This window comes from Schistocerca gregaria, chromosome 2 (assembly GCF_023897955.1).
Source record: "Schistocerca gregaria isolate iqSchGreg1 chromosome 2, iqSchGreg1.2, whole genome shotgun sequence".
In the NCBI taxonomy this organism is placed as follows: domain Eukaryota; kingdom Metazoa; phylum Arthropoda; class Insecta; order Orthoptera; family Acrididae; genus Schistocerca; species Schistocerca gregaria.
The window spans coordinates 912,242,313-912,260,223 of record NC_064921.1 but is presented as its reverse complement, the minus strand read 5'-3'; the positions used below and the strand labels follow the sequence as shown (position 1 = coordinate 912,260,223).

At 38.6% G+C, this 17,911-nt stretch overlaps 1 protein-coding gene across 1 annotated transcript in view; it reads right to left on the bottom strand.

Moving 5' to 3' along the window:
- LOC126335346 (structural maintenance of chromosomes protein 4-like) overlaps positions 1-17,911 on the bottom strand; it is a 298,803-nt gene that overhangs the window by 157,030 nt on the left and 123,862 nt on the right. The window contains 1 exon segment of the mRNA XM_049998531.1: positions 6,402-6,542. Coding sequence (XP_049854488.1) covers positions 6,402-6,542 — 141 coding nt within the window.

Sequence of the window (17,911 nt, the reverse complement as noted above, 5' to 3'; positions counted from 1 at the left end):
ATTCGCAATTTTTAATATAACTAATTTCCTGTTGTGATTTGATGTTACATTATTCTAAAATCACTTACTTAACTATAATTACAATTATATTGTGTGAAGTGTATCATCAAATGACATTTTGATTATAGCTGTGAGTTTTTCTATGAAAACTATTTATTTTCGAAGTAAATGTTGAAATATGTTATTGTCTTTTTTGTCATGCCATTTATTATGCATGTCATGTCATTTATTATGCAATGAAAAGTGCTTCTGTTTTAAAAAATTTGTATATTTCTTGTGAGTAAAATGGTGTATTAGATTATTAAATATTATCTAGTATAGTGGTGAAGGTATCACAGTCTCATTTTGATATATATTGAAATGGCAGTATTTTCTGGGAGCACCCACTGACAGCCATCAGCTACAGTCTTGGGTGCAAAGTTCTGGGAATCCCACCAGACATGAAGGCCTGGTTCATGGTTTGCCAGTGCTTTACTTGCACACTCAAGGTCTCTGGATAGGGACAATGACACCTGTTGTCATCTCACTGGGCTAGTCAGGCATGCTCACCGTTGTTCAGGCTTGCCTTTCATTAGTTTTGGACATGTACCATTTTGGTTGTGTTTCCGTTAATGTCACTTGCCACTTAACACTTTTTTTCTTTCAATAAGGAAAGTGTGGTTCCTTGTTTCTTCTGATTATAACTCATCTGCTGATAAAGATCTTACTTGGGCATCAGCACATTTAACGGAGGCAGTAGTGTTTCCCATTGTCTATATGCATGTGTGTAGTGACTAGTGAGGAAATCTGAATGAATATTGTGGCATTAATTTTATTATCAGAAAATTTGTTTGCCAGCAGTATGTATAAAAGAGCAATGCACACCTTGCAAAACTGGATATGTATGTAATTGTATGTTGACATGTATCAATCTGTTAACTTATAATTGTTTTCTTTTCAAAGTTTGTGTTCCATTGTTAACTACAAATTATCTTTTATTTGTTATATTAATCTGATATAACAATTTCTAATTTACAGAAGTTGCACATGCTTCCTCTACAATAACAATATAATACATGAAATATCAATGTAGTAACTGAAAATACAAGGCTAGATGAACTTAACACAGCTATTGCCTATACTGATTATAATCGATATCCTCTATCTGTGAGACAGACACCAACCTTCATTCATGTACCTGTACAGCATGAGGCAGCTAAGAGAGGCCATCCAAAATATACCCAGAATGAATAAAAATATCAATGTGTGGTTTTTACCAAGTTATAGAGGATAATATGGTGAATTTCCTGACATTCACAAGTAATTTTTATCATTTATAGTTGCTGAATTATGACAACTTTGTTTCTTTTTTTCCCTAATGGGTCTACAGGGACATACTTTCATCTGTAACAATTACTAACAAAGAGATAGAGGGGCTGGCCAGTACTTACCTCAGCTCAGTACAGCCGATAGAAACACAAAAAACAACCGAAAATTTTAGCTCCTAGCTTTCGGAATAAATGTTCCTTCATCAGGGAGGAGAGAGGGGAAAGAAAGGGAAGAAGGGAAAGTGGATTTAGTTACTCACAACCCAGGTTATGAAGCAACAGGGAAAGGAAAACAGGGAAGGTAGCAAGGATGGAGGCATGGTTGTCAGAGGGAAGCTTCCCTCTGACAACCATGCCTCCATCCTTGCTACCTTCCCTGTTTTCCTTTCCCTGTTGCTTCATAACCTGGGTTGTGAGTAACTAAATCCACTTTCCCTTCTTCCCTTTCTTTCCCCTCTCTCCTCCCTGATGAAGGAACATTTATTCCGAAAGCTAGGAGCTAAAATTTTCGGTTGTTTTTTGTGTTTCTATCGGCTGTACTGAGCTGAGGTAAGTACTGGCCAGCCCTTCTATCTCTTTGTTAGTAATTGTTTCACATCTTTATATGAGATTTTCCATACTTTCATCTGTGGCACTTGAGAGAAGCTCTTAAGAAAACTTCTGTGACATAACATGTAGGGGACTTTATCAAATAGTATCAAGATAACAGCCCCGCAAACCACTGTCCTGCCATCAGGAAAACGTATCCCACAAATGTCTGCACTTTTTTACCAAGTTTAACAAACACATAACTCGGGTACAGTTTTTGTGTTTATTATTCTGACTGTCATACCAATTGATCAAAATGTTGATTTTGAGCATTGCTACATGTTGCAAAGAGATTCTGGAGAAAAAAATAACGGTGTCTTGAATTTCATATGGAGTTAACGGCAGCACAGGCCAGTGTTATAAGGCACTTCATGGCTTCGAGAGTCATTGTTTGTTTTTTAATAGACCTCTTCACATGTGCCATATATGAAGGACATCCATTATGTTGGACCACACTGATAGCCTTATGTATCATGGGATATCGTCCAATAACTGTGAGAGCAGCATATCCTAGGAAAATGAGATACTTGAGTGTATTTAGATTTCGATAAATAAAACGGACCAATGATATGGGCCTTGAAAAATGTGCACCAATGCAACCAAGAGCATTGTTTTTATCCACTTCTTTGAGTCAATGTGGATTTCCAACTGATGATCAGCACTTATTGCAAAGAATGACTTGCCCATGGTTTGTAAATGATGCTCACTACTTAAACAAAATTTTTGCATAGATATTCTTTGCACTTTTCATGGATAACATTCACAGAACTGTAATCAATTTTGCAAGTCATTACCAGGAAGCTAACTGCAACTGTGGTATAGGGGTAGTGTCTTTGGCTAGTAATCGAAATGTCCTCTGCCCTGGGTTCAAAACCTGCCATTGCTTAAATTTTGATTAATAATCAGCATTGGTGGCCAAAATCTTCTGGCATAAGAAGTCACCTTCATTCTGTCAATGGTCTTGTCACAGAGGGTGGAGGAACAGACTGATGTTCAGGGCAGTATCTTGTCCTTGGGGTGGCAAATTCACCAAGAGGTGGAAGCGCCCGCAGTGATCTACGACATGAGGATTCAGAAGGCAATGGAAATCATCGAAGACGCATAATGTGACCTGTAATTGAAAAAGTGTCATGATTATCTCTTCATTGGAGGTGAACAAGAGAAAAATAATCAACGAAAGGATAATGTTCTATGAGTCAGGGTGTGGAATGTCAGAAGCTTGAATGTGGGTGGGAAGCTAGAAAATCTGAAAAGGGAAATGAAAAGGCTCAATTTAGATACAGTACGGGTCAGTGAAGTGAAATGGAAAGAGGAAACGGATTTCAAGTGAAATGGAAAGAAGAAATGGATTTCTGGTATGATGAGTTTAGGGTAATATCAACAGCAGCAGAAAATGGTATAACGGGAGTAGGATTTGTCATGAATAGGCAGGTAGGGCATAGAATGTGTTACTGTGAACAGTTCAATGGTACGATTGTTCTCATCAGAATCAACAGCAAACTGACACCGACAACGATAGTTCAGGTATACATGCCAATGACACAAGCTGAAGATGAAGAGATAGAGAAAGTATATGAGGATATTGAAAGAGTAATACAGTTCATAAAATGGCGACGAAAATCGAATAGTCATATGAGCCTGGAACGCAGTTGTAGGTGAAGGAGTAGAAGAAAAGGTTAGAGGGAAATATGAGCTTGGAACAAGGAATGTATAGCAAATACTCTGTTCAAGAACCACAAGAGGAGGAGGTACACTTGGAAAAGCCCAGGTGATACAGGAAGATTTCTGTTAGTATACATCACGGTTACACAGAGATTCTGAGAGAGATTGTAAGGCATACCCAGGAGCAGATATAGACTCAGATCACAATGTGGTAGTGATGAAGAGTATACTAAAGTTTAAGAGATTAGTCCGGTTGAATCAATATGCAAAGAAGTTGGGTACAGAAGTACTACGGAGTGACGAGATACGCTTTAAGTTCTCTAAGACTGTAGATAAGCCAGTAGACAGTACAGTTGAAGAGGAATGGACATCTTTAAAAGGGGCAATCACAGAAGCTGGAAAGAAAAATATTGGTACGAAGAAGGTAACTGGAAAGAAACAATGGATAACAGGAGAAATACTTCAGCTGATCGATGAAAGAAGGAAGTACAAAAATGTTCAGGGATATTCAGGAATACAGAACTACAAGTCACTGAGGGATGAAATAAATAGAAAGTACAGGGAAGCTATGATGAAATGGCTGCATGAAAAATGTCAAGACACCAAAAAAGAAATGATAGTAGGAAGGACTGGATCAGCTTATAGGAAAGTCAAAACAGCCTTCAGTGAAATTAAAAGCAAGATTGGTAACATTAAGAGCACACCCGGAATTCCATTGTTGAACACAGAGAAGGGAATGGATAGGTGGCAAGAGTACATTGAAGGCCTCTATGAAGGGGAAGATTTATCTGACGCGATAGAAGAAGAAACAGGAGTCGATTTAGAAGAGATAGGGGCTCCAGTATTAGAATCAGAATTTAAGAGAGCTTTGGAGGGATTAAGATCAAATAAGGCAGAAGAGTTCAATAACATTCCATCAGAATTTCTAAAATCATTAGGGGAAGTCACCACGAAATGACTGTTCATGTAGGTGTGTAGAATGTATGAGTCTGGCAATATATCATCTGACTTTCAGAAAAATATCATCCACCCGATTACAAAGACTGCAAGAGCTGACAAGTGCGAGAATTATCACACAATCAGCTCAATATCTCATGCACCCAAGTTGCTGACAAGCATAATATAAAGAAGAATGGAAAAGAAACTTGAGATGTGTTACATGGCGATCAGTTTGTCTTTGGGAAAGGCAAAGGCACCGGAGAGGCAATTCTGACATTGCCGTTGATAATGCAAGGATGACTAAAGAAACATCAAGACACATTCATAGGATGTGTCGACCTAGAAAAACCTAGAAAAAGCATTTGACAATGTAAAATGGTGAAAGGTGTTTGAAATGCTAGAAAAATAGGGGTAAGCTATAGGGAGAGCCGGGTAATATACAATACATACAAGAAACAAGAGGGAATAATAAGAATGAATGACCAAGAACAAAATGCTCAGATTACAAAGGGTGTAAGACAGGGATGTAGTCTTTCACCCCTACTGTACATTGAAAAAGCAATGGTGGAAATAAAAGTAAAATTCGAGAGTGAAATTAAAATTCAAGGTGAAAGGGTATCAATGATATGATTCGCTGATGACATTGCTGTCCTGACAGAAAGTGAAGAAGAATTACGTGATCTGCTGAATGGAATGGACAGTCTAATGAGTACAGAAAATGGATTGTGAGTAAATCAAAGAAAGATGAAAGTAATGAGAAGTAGCAGAAATGAGAACAGCAAGAAACTTAACATCACAATTGATGGTCATGAAGTAGATGAAGTTAAGGAACTCTGCTACCTAGGCAGCAAAACAAACAATGATGGACGGAGCAAGGAGGACATCAAAAGCAGATTAGCACTGTCAAAAAGGGCATTTCTGGCCAAGAGAAGTCTCCTATATAATATCAAACAAAGGCCTCAATTTGAGGAAGAAATTTCTGAGAACATACATTTGGAGCACGGCATTGTAAGGTAGCGAAACATTGACGGTGGGAAAATTAGAACTGAAGAGAATCAAAGCATGAATGTTGAAAATTATGTGGACTGGTAAGGTAAGGAAGAGGACGTTCAGTGCAGAATTGGAAAGGGACAGAATATGTGGAAAACACTGATAACGAGAAGTGACATCTGTTAAGACGCTGGGGAATGACTTCCATGGTATCAGAGGGAACTGTAGAGAGCAAAAACTGTAGAGGAAGGCAAATATTGGAGAACATCCAGCAAATAATTGAGGAGGTTGGTTGCAAGTGCTGCTCTGAGATGAGGAGATTGGCAAAATGTGGAAAGGATGAAATGTGATGGAATTTAATATTTATAGAACAAGTCGTTTGGTTGATCCTACTTGTACCTCCAAGATGCCTCTTAGTGACATTTGCACTGTGTGTTACTGATGCTAAAATGTTACGTTCATTTCTTTCATCAGTTGTTCTTTTTTTTCCCTTGGCATATTTTACCCTCCACATTTCCAGTTCTGAGAATTAAGACTGATTGTGAGTGCTTGACACAATATTCATTTTTTTGATTGCCGCGTATCTCAATAACTTTATGAGCAAGTTATCTGAGTGCTACAACAGCAGAACATACACTGGTGGACTTCAAGCATGCAAGTAAACACAAGAACCATACCTTACTTACGTATTTGCTTACTTTTGGTATAATAAGGCAAAGAGTTTTTGGAACCTCTTATCCTGCTGGCAGGACAGTGGTTTGGAGTGCTATTTTCTTAATACTACTTAATCAAGTCCCATACATGTTATGTCACTGAACTTCTCTTATAGCTGCCTCACCATGTATAACCTGCAATTATCAAACAAAAGAGGTGCATTTTAAGCTCCAGTATCAGACTATGCCTTCCAGAACTTACCTTTGCAAATCACTGACTACATTTGTGATTTCATTTTTCTTGTTTTGCAGTTCTTCGTGCCTTTTTGTATGGCTTTCTAAATCTGCCTGAAGTTGACAAATTTCATTCTGAACATTTTCGAACTGTTGTTTGGCAAGGTACCTACAAATAAAATTTTTGTCACACACTCATAACATGAAGAATAATCACAGGAAGCAAGAGTTTAATTTTAAATGTTCAATGCACAATTTAAAATAAATAAAATGCCATTTATAATTGATTCATCCTTATAAATAAATCTGGCCAATCTGTTCTCATATGAACACCAAATGTCCAACGTGTCTACCAGAAATGTTGGCTGAACTACTCACAGCCATGAAAACCAGTATATGAACAGTGGTTGTCAAAATATTCGAACCAACAGGGATCAGAGATGAGTGTTGTGCATAACAATGAGGATTAGTTTCCAACCCAACACAAATTGATGCCGTCAGTGAATGCAGGTCCATTGCAACCAGTGTATTAGCACACATTGTATTGGAACTGCAAATGATGGACATTTGTGTTTGTACACCTCACAAATAGCCATGGTTCACAGAGTCACATAAAGCTGCATATTTTCAATGGCCAAAACAGCATAGAAGCTGGACGATAGCCAACTGGAGTCCAACCCAACTGGGGTCCATGAATGTGCACTTTTGGCTCTTTTTAAATGATGTAAGATGTCAAGTCTATCAATGGCACAATGATGTATTTATACTGCAATGAGTGGAACTGTAGTTGAGGACAGAGGTGGTTCTGTGTGTTTTTTCATATCATGATTTGGATCCATTCATTCAGGTTGCTGTGAACTTGAACCAGGATGTTTGCTTTGGGGGGGGGGGGGGGGGGAGGGATTAATAGGGAAAGCATTAAGGAGTGGGCGAGGAGAGGGGGTCGTGAAAGGGGAAATGCATATTTACTAACTTCTCTCTCGGCACTGCCAACATAAATTTGGTACGTGTCCCTCATACCAATCAGCCACTACAGTGTAAATACTGTATGGAAGTAACATGGATTCCTAAAGACTCGTTATTATGGCCCCAATTTCAATGCACTATCATATCTTAAAAATGTGCATTCATGAACTGCCACAAGACCAAAATTGCACAATGAACCAAAAAACATTAAAAATACACAGTATCAAATTTCAATTTCAGTTGTATATTTATTTTTACTTCACTTTCACACATGCTTTTATCTAAAATGTTGGCCAACTGGCACCAGTTCGGTTCCCTACGAACTGCACATACCTGTGGGTTGGCAGCATCGATGTGGAGCTAAGTCAACATCCCCCTCTTGCGAACATGATGGCTAAACAACATTCCCCCTGCATCATACACACCTTTGAGGTCTATGTGTACAATAACCACAACAACAATGTCCATTCTTAAAAATTATTTCCTCAGCTCATTTTTAGACATCTCATCTTGCAATACTGGTAAATGCGATGAGTACACTTCACAGTTCTACGCAAAATTATCCTGATGTTCATGTGTTCATTGGATTACAAGCTGTAGAGTATTTGTTACCATACAAAAATTTGAAGTCAATGTTTTATCTCGAGGACACATAGGTGGAGCAGAGTGAGAGAATAATATTGTCACTGCGCTGAGGAGTTGGAGCTGCCAACTGACAAGTTCGTGCGTATCATACCAAAAGGCTGCAACGGTATAAATTTGACATGGAAGAAAAACACATTTGAGATTGCACGTTACACACATAGACATTCATCTTCAAATGCATTACTCACGTATATTGAGGAAAATGAAACTGTTTTAAAGATGATATAACACTAAGCAATTAGTAGAGAAAAATGACATTTCAAAAACATATTGAGGATTTTAGATTGTGTTAAATAACTTTGTGTGAATACAATTATTACCATTAGTAATTAATTGCTCATTTCATTATTATTTAAATTGCAGTGCCACACAATACATAACGACACAGCACCACTTCCCTCACATCTTCAGTGCCATAACGGTATGATTTTGATGATAATGACAATGAGAAAAAGAGGTTTATTGATGCGAAATCTTCCAACTTGTTCTGACATGCCACTGAAAGAACAACTAAAAATATGCGTACTGTACTTTCCTTGCCCACTTTCCTTTGTGGGCGACAAGGAAACACTTTTGTTTTGATGACTAACATCTTCACATAGGATGGGAAAAATGGCTTAGGCCTATGTGTTGCATTTTACAAATGATTCTATGAAAAAATCCCTCCAAAGATTGACAAAATTTTTCCATTCTGAAATAATAATTAGTTCAACAAAATTACCATAAATTTTGTATAAACTTCAATTTGGTCACAATGCGCATGAGAAAAGAAAGAACCTATTATGCTTATCCAAGTTATCGCAATATCTCCAATGAAGGCAGGAAAATTACACTACTGGCCATTAAAATTGCTACACCATGAATATGATGTGCTACAGACGCGAAATTTAACTGACAAGAAGAAGATGCTGTGATATGCAAATGATTAGCTTTTCAGAGCATTCACACAAGGTTGGCGCCGGTGGCGACACCTACAACGTGCTGACATGAGGACAGTTTCCAACCGATTTCTCATACACAAACAGCAGTTGACCGGTGTTGCCTGGTGAAATGTTGTTGTGATGCCTCGTGTAAGGAGGAGAAATGTGTACCATCACGTTCCCAACATTGATAAAGGTCGGATTGTAGCCTATCGCGATTGCAGTTTATCGTATCGCGACATTGCTGCTCGCGTTGGTCGAGATCCAATGACTGTTAGCAGAATATGGAATTGGTGGGTTCAGGAGGGTAATACGGAACACGGTGGCAAAACGTCATTTTTTCGGATGAGTCCAGGTTCTGTTTACAGCATCATGATGGTCGCATCCGTGTTTGGTGACATTGCAGTGAACGCATATTGGAAGCGTGTATTCGTCATCGCCATACTGGCGTATCACCTGGCGTGATGGTATGGGGTGCCATTGGTTACATGTCTCGGTCACCTCTTGTTCGCATTAATGGCGCTTTGAACAGTGGACATTACATTTCAGATGTGTTACGACCCGTGGCTCTACCCTTCATTCGATCCCTGCGAAACCCTACATTTCAACACGATAATGCACAAACGCATGTTGCAGGTCCTGTGCAGGCCTTTCTTGAAGTAATTGTTAGCTCTGTGGAAAATAGCATCTTGTTTTTAATTGTTTCATTTTGTTTGTATAAAAAAAAAACTTAACAGTTGACTACAATTTGCCACATCTGTACTCTCACCTAACTGTATTGTGAAAAATTCTGGTTCTTTCACGGCCTGCACTAGCTAGTTTGTTACGTCTTTGGTCATATCATCGATCCAACATCTCACAGTTTTGTCAGAAAGCGGTATTTGTGAAAGTTTTTGTTTACTTTCTGGTCCAAGAACAATTTCAGCTGCTTTCAACAAACAGGGTTGGACAAGTGTTTTTCTGACAATATTGGCTTTTCTTAGCCTCTCAGATGAGTGGTGGTAACAAATAGGAAGCTAGGATTACTTTTTCAGAAGACTGCCCAATGGATTCAGTACTGTCCAACTGCATACATTTTAAACTCACACATTTTGAAGCAAAAAACTCCATCTGCTTACCTTCTAAAGTGCTATGTTTAGTCCACAAATGTCTTCAAGACAACAAGGTCTCATGGCATCAATGTTCAATACCTCATAGCAAATAACCTATTGCAGCTGGTCGACATCATTGTTTTGCACAGCAATAAAACTGTATTTAATGTAAGTATCACTGTATTTTTGTTTCTTCAACAAACTCATGAGTAACTAAAGCAAAAAACAGCTTTACAAGTCAACAGTTCACTTTCACATTAATAGTATACACGACTAAATTGCTTGTTTGATCAATGCTGACTGAACAACACAGTCCAACTAAGACTTGAGCATAAATGCTGCTTATAAACAAAGACGCTACTGGCAACAATTGCTATATCGTTGAAGCTGTGGGAAATCCTATACAGAAGACAGCTGGTACGAAGTGTTCCCAATCGAGCCGACATGTTATGATAGCCCAAATTTTCGAATTTCTACTGTGCTTGTAAACTACAAACTCCAGTAGTCAGATTGGCTATGATCAATTATTGTGCTTATATTCAGACTGATTAGCTAAGATGAAAATAAATGTCAGAGTACACAGGAAATATTGGGTACCCAGCAGACATTTCATTGTAAGTACTAACACATTTGTATTGATTAAGTACCTACTTTTTTAATAACATAATGCATTTGTAGCGATTGCCCTGGCTGCACCCCTGCATGGCCATACTTGGGGAGGGCAACCCCCAGCTTGAAAACCAATGCTCTACGGGATGTAGTCATCAGTGAGTGGCTTCAGCTATACATAGAATGCCTGAAGATACTTGTGGACCCTCTTCTTCGAGAAACTGAGGTCACTGTCGAGGCAAGAAGTTGTGATACACAGTATTAGTGTGATGTCACAGAGGGAGGGGAGTTTGACAAACTATTTGTCAACTGAGCTTAGTTACAGATGGTCACTATAATACATGCACATATACCTACAGTATTAATGTGCAATAAGAACTTTGAGTCATTTTATGAAAAATGATAGTTCAACTTACGATCCTTTATTAGTTGCATTATAAATGTCAAGTGCGAATGGATTGTTCTTTCCACTCATTGCTTTAGTTGGTAGTAATATTTATTCTCTCAGAAATTTCATGCTTCTTTGTTTTAGTCTCAATATATTGATTATAATGTATTTAAAAAATAACTATTTTCATGAAAAAAATAAAGGAGGTTTTGAGTTGCAGATAGGCACAATCACAAGACTACTAAACATTTAAGCTTCCAGCAAAAAGACCTTCTTCAGGAATAGAAAACACACACACTTTCATACCAGCAAAACTCACACAGACATGGTCACTGTCTCTGGCTGCTGTGGCCACAGTGGCTGGATATGGGACACATATGTTTAGCAGTCTTTTTATTGTGCTTGTTTGTGACTCAGCATCTCCTCTATGTAGAGCATAGCAATCTATCCTTTCCATAACATAATGTTATATAATTTTCCCTCTGCCCAAACAGGTCTTAAAGGCCCAATTGTACCAACTGCCAGCCATGCCATCCTCAGCAAACAGGCATCACAAATGCTGATATGGGGGGGCATATGGTCAGCACACCATTCTCCCATACCTTGTCAGTTTTTGTGACAAGAACTGCTACATCTCAATCAAGTAGTTCCTTAATTGGCCCCACAAGGATTGAGTGCACTCTGCTTGCGAGCAGTGCTCAGCGGACCCAGACAGACACCCATCCAAGCGCTAGCCAACACTGACAGTGCTTAACTTCGGAGATTTGATGGGAACCAGTGTTATCACTGCAGCAAGGCCATGGGCGATATTATATAATTGGATAGACAAAAAAATCTGCTCATCAAGTAGTGACAAGAGGAAATAAATAGAAACGATATGGAAATGCGCAAGCTTTCGGATCCAGTGACTCCTTCTTCTGGCAGAAGGGTTGAATGGAAATGAAGAGGGATGAAGGGAAAAAACTGATGTGGCTTAAGAAATGGGGAGAGTTATGGAAAAGTCACCCAGAACCCCAGATCATGGGAGACTTTACCAGACAGGATGAGAAGTCTGCCCTAACAAGGGGTTCTGGGTGACTTTTCCGTAACTCTCCCCTTTTTCTAAACCTCACTGATCTTTTTCCTTTGGCCCTCTAGCTTTCCCTTCAACCCTTCTGCCAGAAAAAGGAAACACTTGCTCCAAAAGCTTGTGCATTTCCATATCCTTTAGAAGTGCTTTCTCCTGCTGCTGCTTGGTGAGTAGACTTTTTTCTCTATCCGATTATATTAAATTTTCTAACATTGATTTCGTAATATTTTTATTTCATGAAAACCCTTAGGCAAATCCCAAAACCTTTCCCCAGAACTTATCTCTCACCTTAACCCAACCATTTCCTGCACTCCCATCTTTATAAAATCCACAAACCCAACAACCAAGGATGCCCCATTGTTGCCATTTACTGTGCCCCCACTGAGAGAATCTCTTCTCTTGTAGACCAACACCTTCAACCTATTAATCGCAACCTACCCTCCTACATAAAAGATATCATGGCCTTGTTGCTATTCGACATTATCTTTCCCAATGCCTGATAGATTTGAAACATACAATCAGTTTCCTGGTCACCACAACCAACTACATCCTCACCCAAATTACTTCTCATTTTAAGGCATCACATACAAACAAATCCATGGTATGGCAATATGCACCTGTATGGCATCATCTTTTGCCAACCTATTTATGAGTATCTAGAGGAATCCTTCCTGAGCAACCAGAACATCAAATCCCTCACCTCATTCAAGTGCACTTAAGACATCTTTGTGATATGGATTGATGATGAGGACACCCTATCCAATTTCCTCCAAAATCTCAACACCGTCTCCTCCATTTGCTTATCTTGGTCTTGCTCAACCCAACAAATCACCCTCCTTGATGTGGACCTCTGCCTCAAAAATGGCTACAACAGTACCTACGTCAATACCAAACCTACCAACCACCAGCAATACCTCCACTTCGACAGCTGCCACCCATTCTATATCGCCCTTCCACACAGCCTAGTCATGAGTGGCCATCACATCCATAGTAACAAGCAGTCCTTCTCCAAATGCACTATGGTGGTCACTGAGGCCTTCATAGATCAAAATTACCCACCCAACATAGTACAGAAACGGATCTCCTGTGAATTGTCTCTCCAGTCACCTGCCATCTCCCAGGCACAAAGGGGCACTCCCCTTGTTACTCAGTACAACCCAGGACTGGAGCAACTGAATCATGTTCTCCATCAAGATTTCAACTACCTCTTGTCATGTCCCAAAATGAGGAATATCCCACTCACTATCCTTCCTATCCCTCCCACAGTGGTATTCCACCATCCACCGAACCTACACAATATCCTCATCCACCCCTACACATCCCCTGATACCAACCTATTGTCTCATATCCCTGTAATAGACCTAGATGCAAGACCTGTCCCATATATCCTCCCACGTACACGTAATACAGTCGGGTCACACACATCACCTACCCCATCAAAGGAAGGGCTACCTGTGAACCAGTCATGTGATCTACAAGCCAAGCTATATCTATTGTGTGGCATTCTATGTGAGCATGACTACCGACAAGCTGTCTATCTGCATGATTGGCCACTGGAAGATTGAGGCCAAGAAACCAAGAAACAGCAACAGCACCCAATTGCTGAGCACACTGCCCAACACAACGTTCTTCATTTTAATGACTGCTTCACAGACTGTGACATATGGATCTTTTTTATCAACACCAGCTTCCCTGAACTGTGCGGTATATCCTATGTTCTCGTAATGTTCCTGGCCTCAACCTTTGTTAGTTATTGTCCACACCCATCTATCATCTTTCCTGTTTCAACTCCAGTACTACACAGTGTTCTATTCCACCAATGCACCCACTTTTTACTTCTCTCCTTTTCCATTCAACCCTCTACCTCTCCCTTCAATCTCATTTCTTTCACCTAGCTGCCCTACCCTCTCTCCACATCATCCCTGTATGCTCCCACTAGCAGCACTATACAGTCCCCCACCCTTACCCTACAATTCCTGCTCCTACGTGTCCCAGCCTCCTCCTTAATCCCACCACTCAGATTGTTTCTCCCATCATGCGCAGCTGCTCGCAGTCTGGCTTTGGCAGCCAGAGACAGTAGTTTTGTGTGTGTGTGTGTGTGTGTGTGTATCTAATTTGGTAGAAGGCATTTGGCAAAAAGTTTACCTGTCAATGATCTTTTTGTTCTGCCTATCTGTGATTCAACATCTCTGCTACATGATGAGCAGCAAATATCATTTTTGTAATCTAGACTTAATTAAAATTAAGAACAGTTTTCAACATGCTGAGAGAGATTATAGAGATCTATATCTTACTTGAATTTGAAATTTTCTACATAATTTTTGTGGAAGCTACAAGGCTTTAAGGTAATTTTTTATTGCCACAGAGAGTGATGCACTGTGGCAACTGCCAGTAGACAGTAGTTGATGTGACAACGCTGCCACTTTAGACCTTATATGCTAAGTTCCAACTGGTTTAAATCAACTATAATCTGTTAGTGGCATCTATCTGTATGCAGAATAAAAATTATTATAACGTTTACAGATAACTCTTTGCGCCTCACAACTGGGCTCAAATATTTTCAGCTGAAACCATTTCATTAATGACAATGGTGCTCTCACTAGTAGTCATCAAACCCACATCCATCGTGCCCCAAGCAGCTGCTTGTGTCACTTGGGCCTTAAACAAGCCTCAAATGCGACAGTTTCTTTGGCACAACATATTTAATATTCATTCCTAAAATTAATACCCTCATAATATTTTATGAGATTTCCTTTTTATTAAGATAAAAGCTTGTTTTCTTCTATCTCTTGTTATGTTTAACACAATAATTTTTATACTTTAATATGGTCATAACACTTGTCAACACATTTTTATTAGTTCTTTATAATTATGTAATGTATGCAAGCTTCATTTCTTCAAAAATTCGTGGTGTTAATAAACAGAGTGTTCTTTTACAAATCACTGGAGAGTGAAGTACCTAGTACCAGTAGTTTTTTTGTTTTTGTCAACTTTTACATTTATGAAAAGGAATTAAATAATAAAGCAAAACCTTACTAACAGCAGCAAATAAAGTTAATTATCTATTTAAATGCATAACAAAATTCCAAAGACAAATTTTAGATCTAGAAATAAGCATGTATCAATTGCTTCATTAGTCTTTTGAATCAGATACTGCACTAAACTCTGGCACAGGCACTTATATTTTAGAGGTCAAATGACCACGTTGTATTAATTTTAGACAATCTACATCATTACAAAGTGTCTTGTGTGCTCTATTAAGAGTGTGGCTAATATTACACCTAGTGAGCCAGAAGCAACAACACCTTATTTTCTTCGCCTATTGTGGAAACAAATGTATCTCTGCCAACAAAACACAGGGTCTGGCACTCACTTTGCAAAGCACAATTTATTTATTGGGATGATAGGTACACACAGAAATTTTTCCACCAGAGGTAAGATTCTGAAATGCCAGTTTCTATATCACTGATTCAACGTGTTTTAAAACGTGTTGGCCCCAAGTTCTAAATTTGAAAAGAAGTAGAAGGAATTGTGAGTGTCTCAAACGATTTATAGTTATTTACTCAGTATATTTATGGTAGATTCCTCAGATACCTAAACACTGACTCATTACACTAATATTTGCAAACGACAAAGAGGAAAAATTGAGAAATTATTGACATGGAAGCAATAGTGATAGGTAACTTAAACGCACAGGTGAGAAATGAAAGACTAGGGAAGGAAGAGATGATTAGTCCATACAGATATGTGAAAAGAAATGAGGAAGGAGTTAAATTGGCTGATTTTTGTAAAAGAAATTGTTTGATTATGGGCAACATGTGATTCCAGAAGAAAAACAGCCAAAACATAACAATATAAGGTTTGGGAGAGAAAAGGACTGTTATTGACTAATTTCTGGTGGAACAGTAAAATTGTAGACAGTTAATGGATGTACCTGCTTTCGATGGATAACATCAACTAGTGGTGGCAACAATGAGCACGTATAAAATGGAAGGCAGAAACAGAGAAAAAAATAAAAATGTGGAAATTAAAATACAGGGAGGTAAAAGAAAAGTAAAGGGAATTATTTAAGCTCAGAATGCCAAGCACTGAATGTTTAAGTGTAGAATAGGAATGGGGTAAGTTGAAAGAGGCATTTTGTAAGCACTGCAGAGAACATGTGTGGCAGATTATCTGGAAGAGAGAGGATAAGGAGAGATAATGGCAGAACAATCAGGTGAAAGTAGCAGTAAAAGAAAAGAAGAAAACATGCAAGAATGGAACAGAGACAAAGAGCAAAGAAGTAAAAGGAAATTCCACAAAAGCCAAATGAAATGTTAGAAAGTGGTAGCAAAAGTAAAGGCGAAAAGTTGGAAAAGGATGTTAATGATGGCAAAATGATGCCGTATGCAATTACAAGGAGTATGGGGAAGGGAAGCACTTACACAGATCTGGTGAAAAGGAAACGTGGAGGGCTGATAATGTAAACAGAGAGGATAAAGAAAAGCTGGGAAGAGAGCTTAGCCACACAACTAAATGTGAAGAAAAGTAATGAAAAGGGAACAGAAGTGACATAGGACTCCTTGATGAAGAGAAAAACATTATCATTGCAAGTGGAACTAGGAGTTACAAGAATGAAAACAGCAAAGGTAACTAGAATTGATGAAGTAACTGTCGACAAGATAAAGGCAGCTGGACCTACTGAGCTACAATGGTTATGTAGATCGCTAAGATGCATGTGCATTCAGAAATGTATGCCTGAAGAATAGGGAAAGGAAATAATAATTCCACTGTTCAAGAAGGGAGGCAAATACGTACACAATACCTATTGAGCGATCACACTCATATCGCAAGTAGCAAAAATAATGGAGAGGGTACTGGAAAGAAGATTGAGGGAAAAAGTGGAAGGTCAGTTAGAAGAGAAGCAGGCTTTTGACATAGTACATCAACAACAGTCCAAATCTTTAGTCATCTTTAGTATGAGAAAGTTGATGGAAAGGCATTAAGGGCATGGGAAAGTTCTGGTGATGATATTTATTAATGTAGTGAAATCATACAATAGTGTCCACAGGGAAAAAATACGGGAAATGATGAAGAGAGAGGAATTGGAAAGTCAGAAGAGCTGATTAGTTTAGGAATATTACAGTGTTGAGACAAGGAAATGCTGTGTCACAATTATTATTTATAAGCATGATGGATGAAATTATAAAAGAGGCAAAAGAAAATCACAGAGAAAGGGAGGTGAAATTATTGCTATTTGATGATGATGATGTTCTGTTGTGGGGAACCAACAGTAAGGATGTACAAGAACAACTAGACATTTTCTATGGAAAAATTGTGAAATACGGCATGAACTGCAATGTGGAGAAAAGCAAGACTATTATGGTAACCACAGGAGACAGAGAAGGGAAAGAACAAATTAATATTAAAGGACAGGCTATTGTAATTGTAGATAAATTAAATATTTAAATATTTAATGCAAAATGAAAGGACTTAGGGTAGATTAACAAAAGGGTGCAACAGAGCAATGCATTTTACCAGTGTTTGAGGTACTTCGTCTGGGAAAGGCAAGTGCCAATGAGGTGTAAGCAAGTGCTGCACAAGACATAATCTACACCCATATTGGCATATGCATCAGACACCTGTACAGTTGTAAGAAAAGAAGAGAGTAGGAACCAAGCCAGTGAAATGAAATTCCTAAGTAGTTTATGTGAGAAAATGAAGAGACAGGTTGAGAAATGAAGATGCTAGGAAGTAGAAAAGTTGAATTGAAAAGAGTAGGTTGGAATAGTTTGGACACGTAAAAAGAATGGGAGATGGAAGAATACTAAAACAAATGAGAGAGACCAAGTTTGAGAAGAAGGAAGAAGG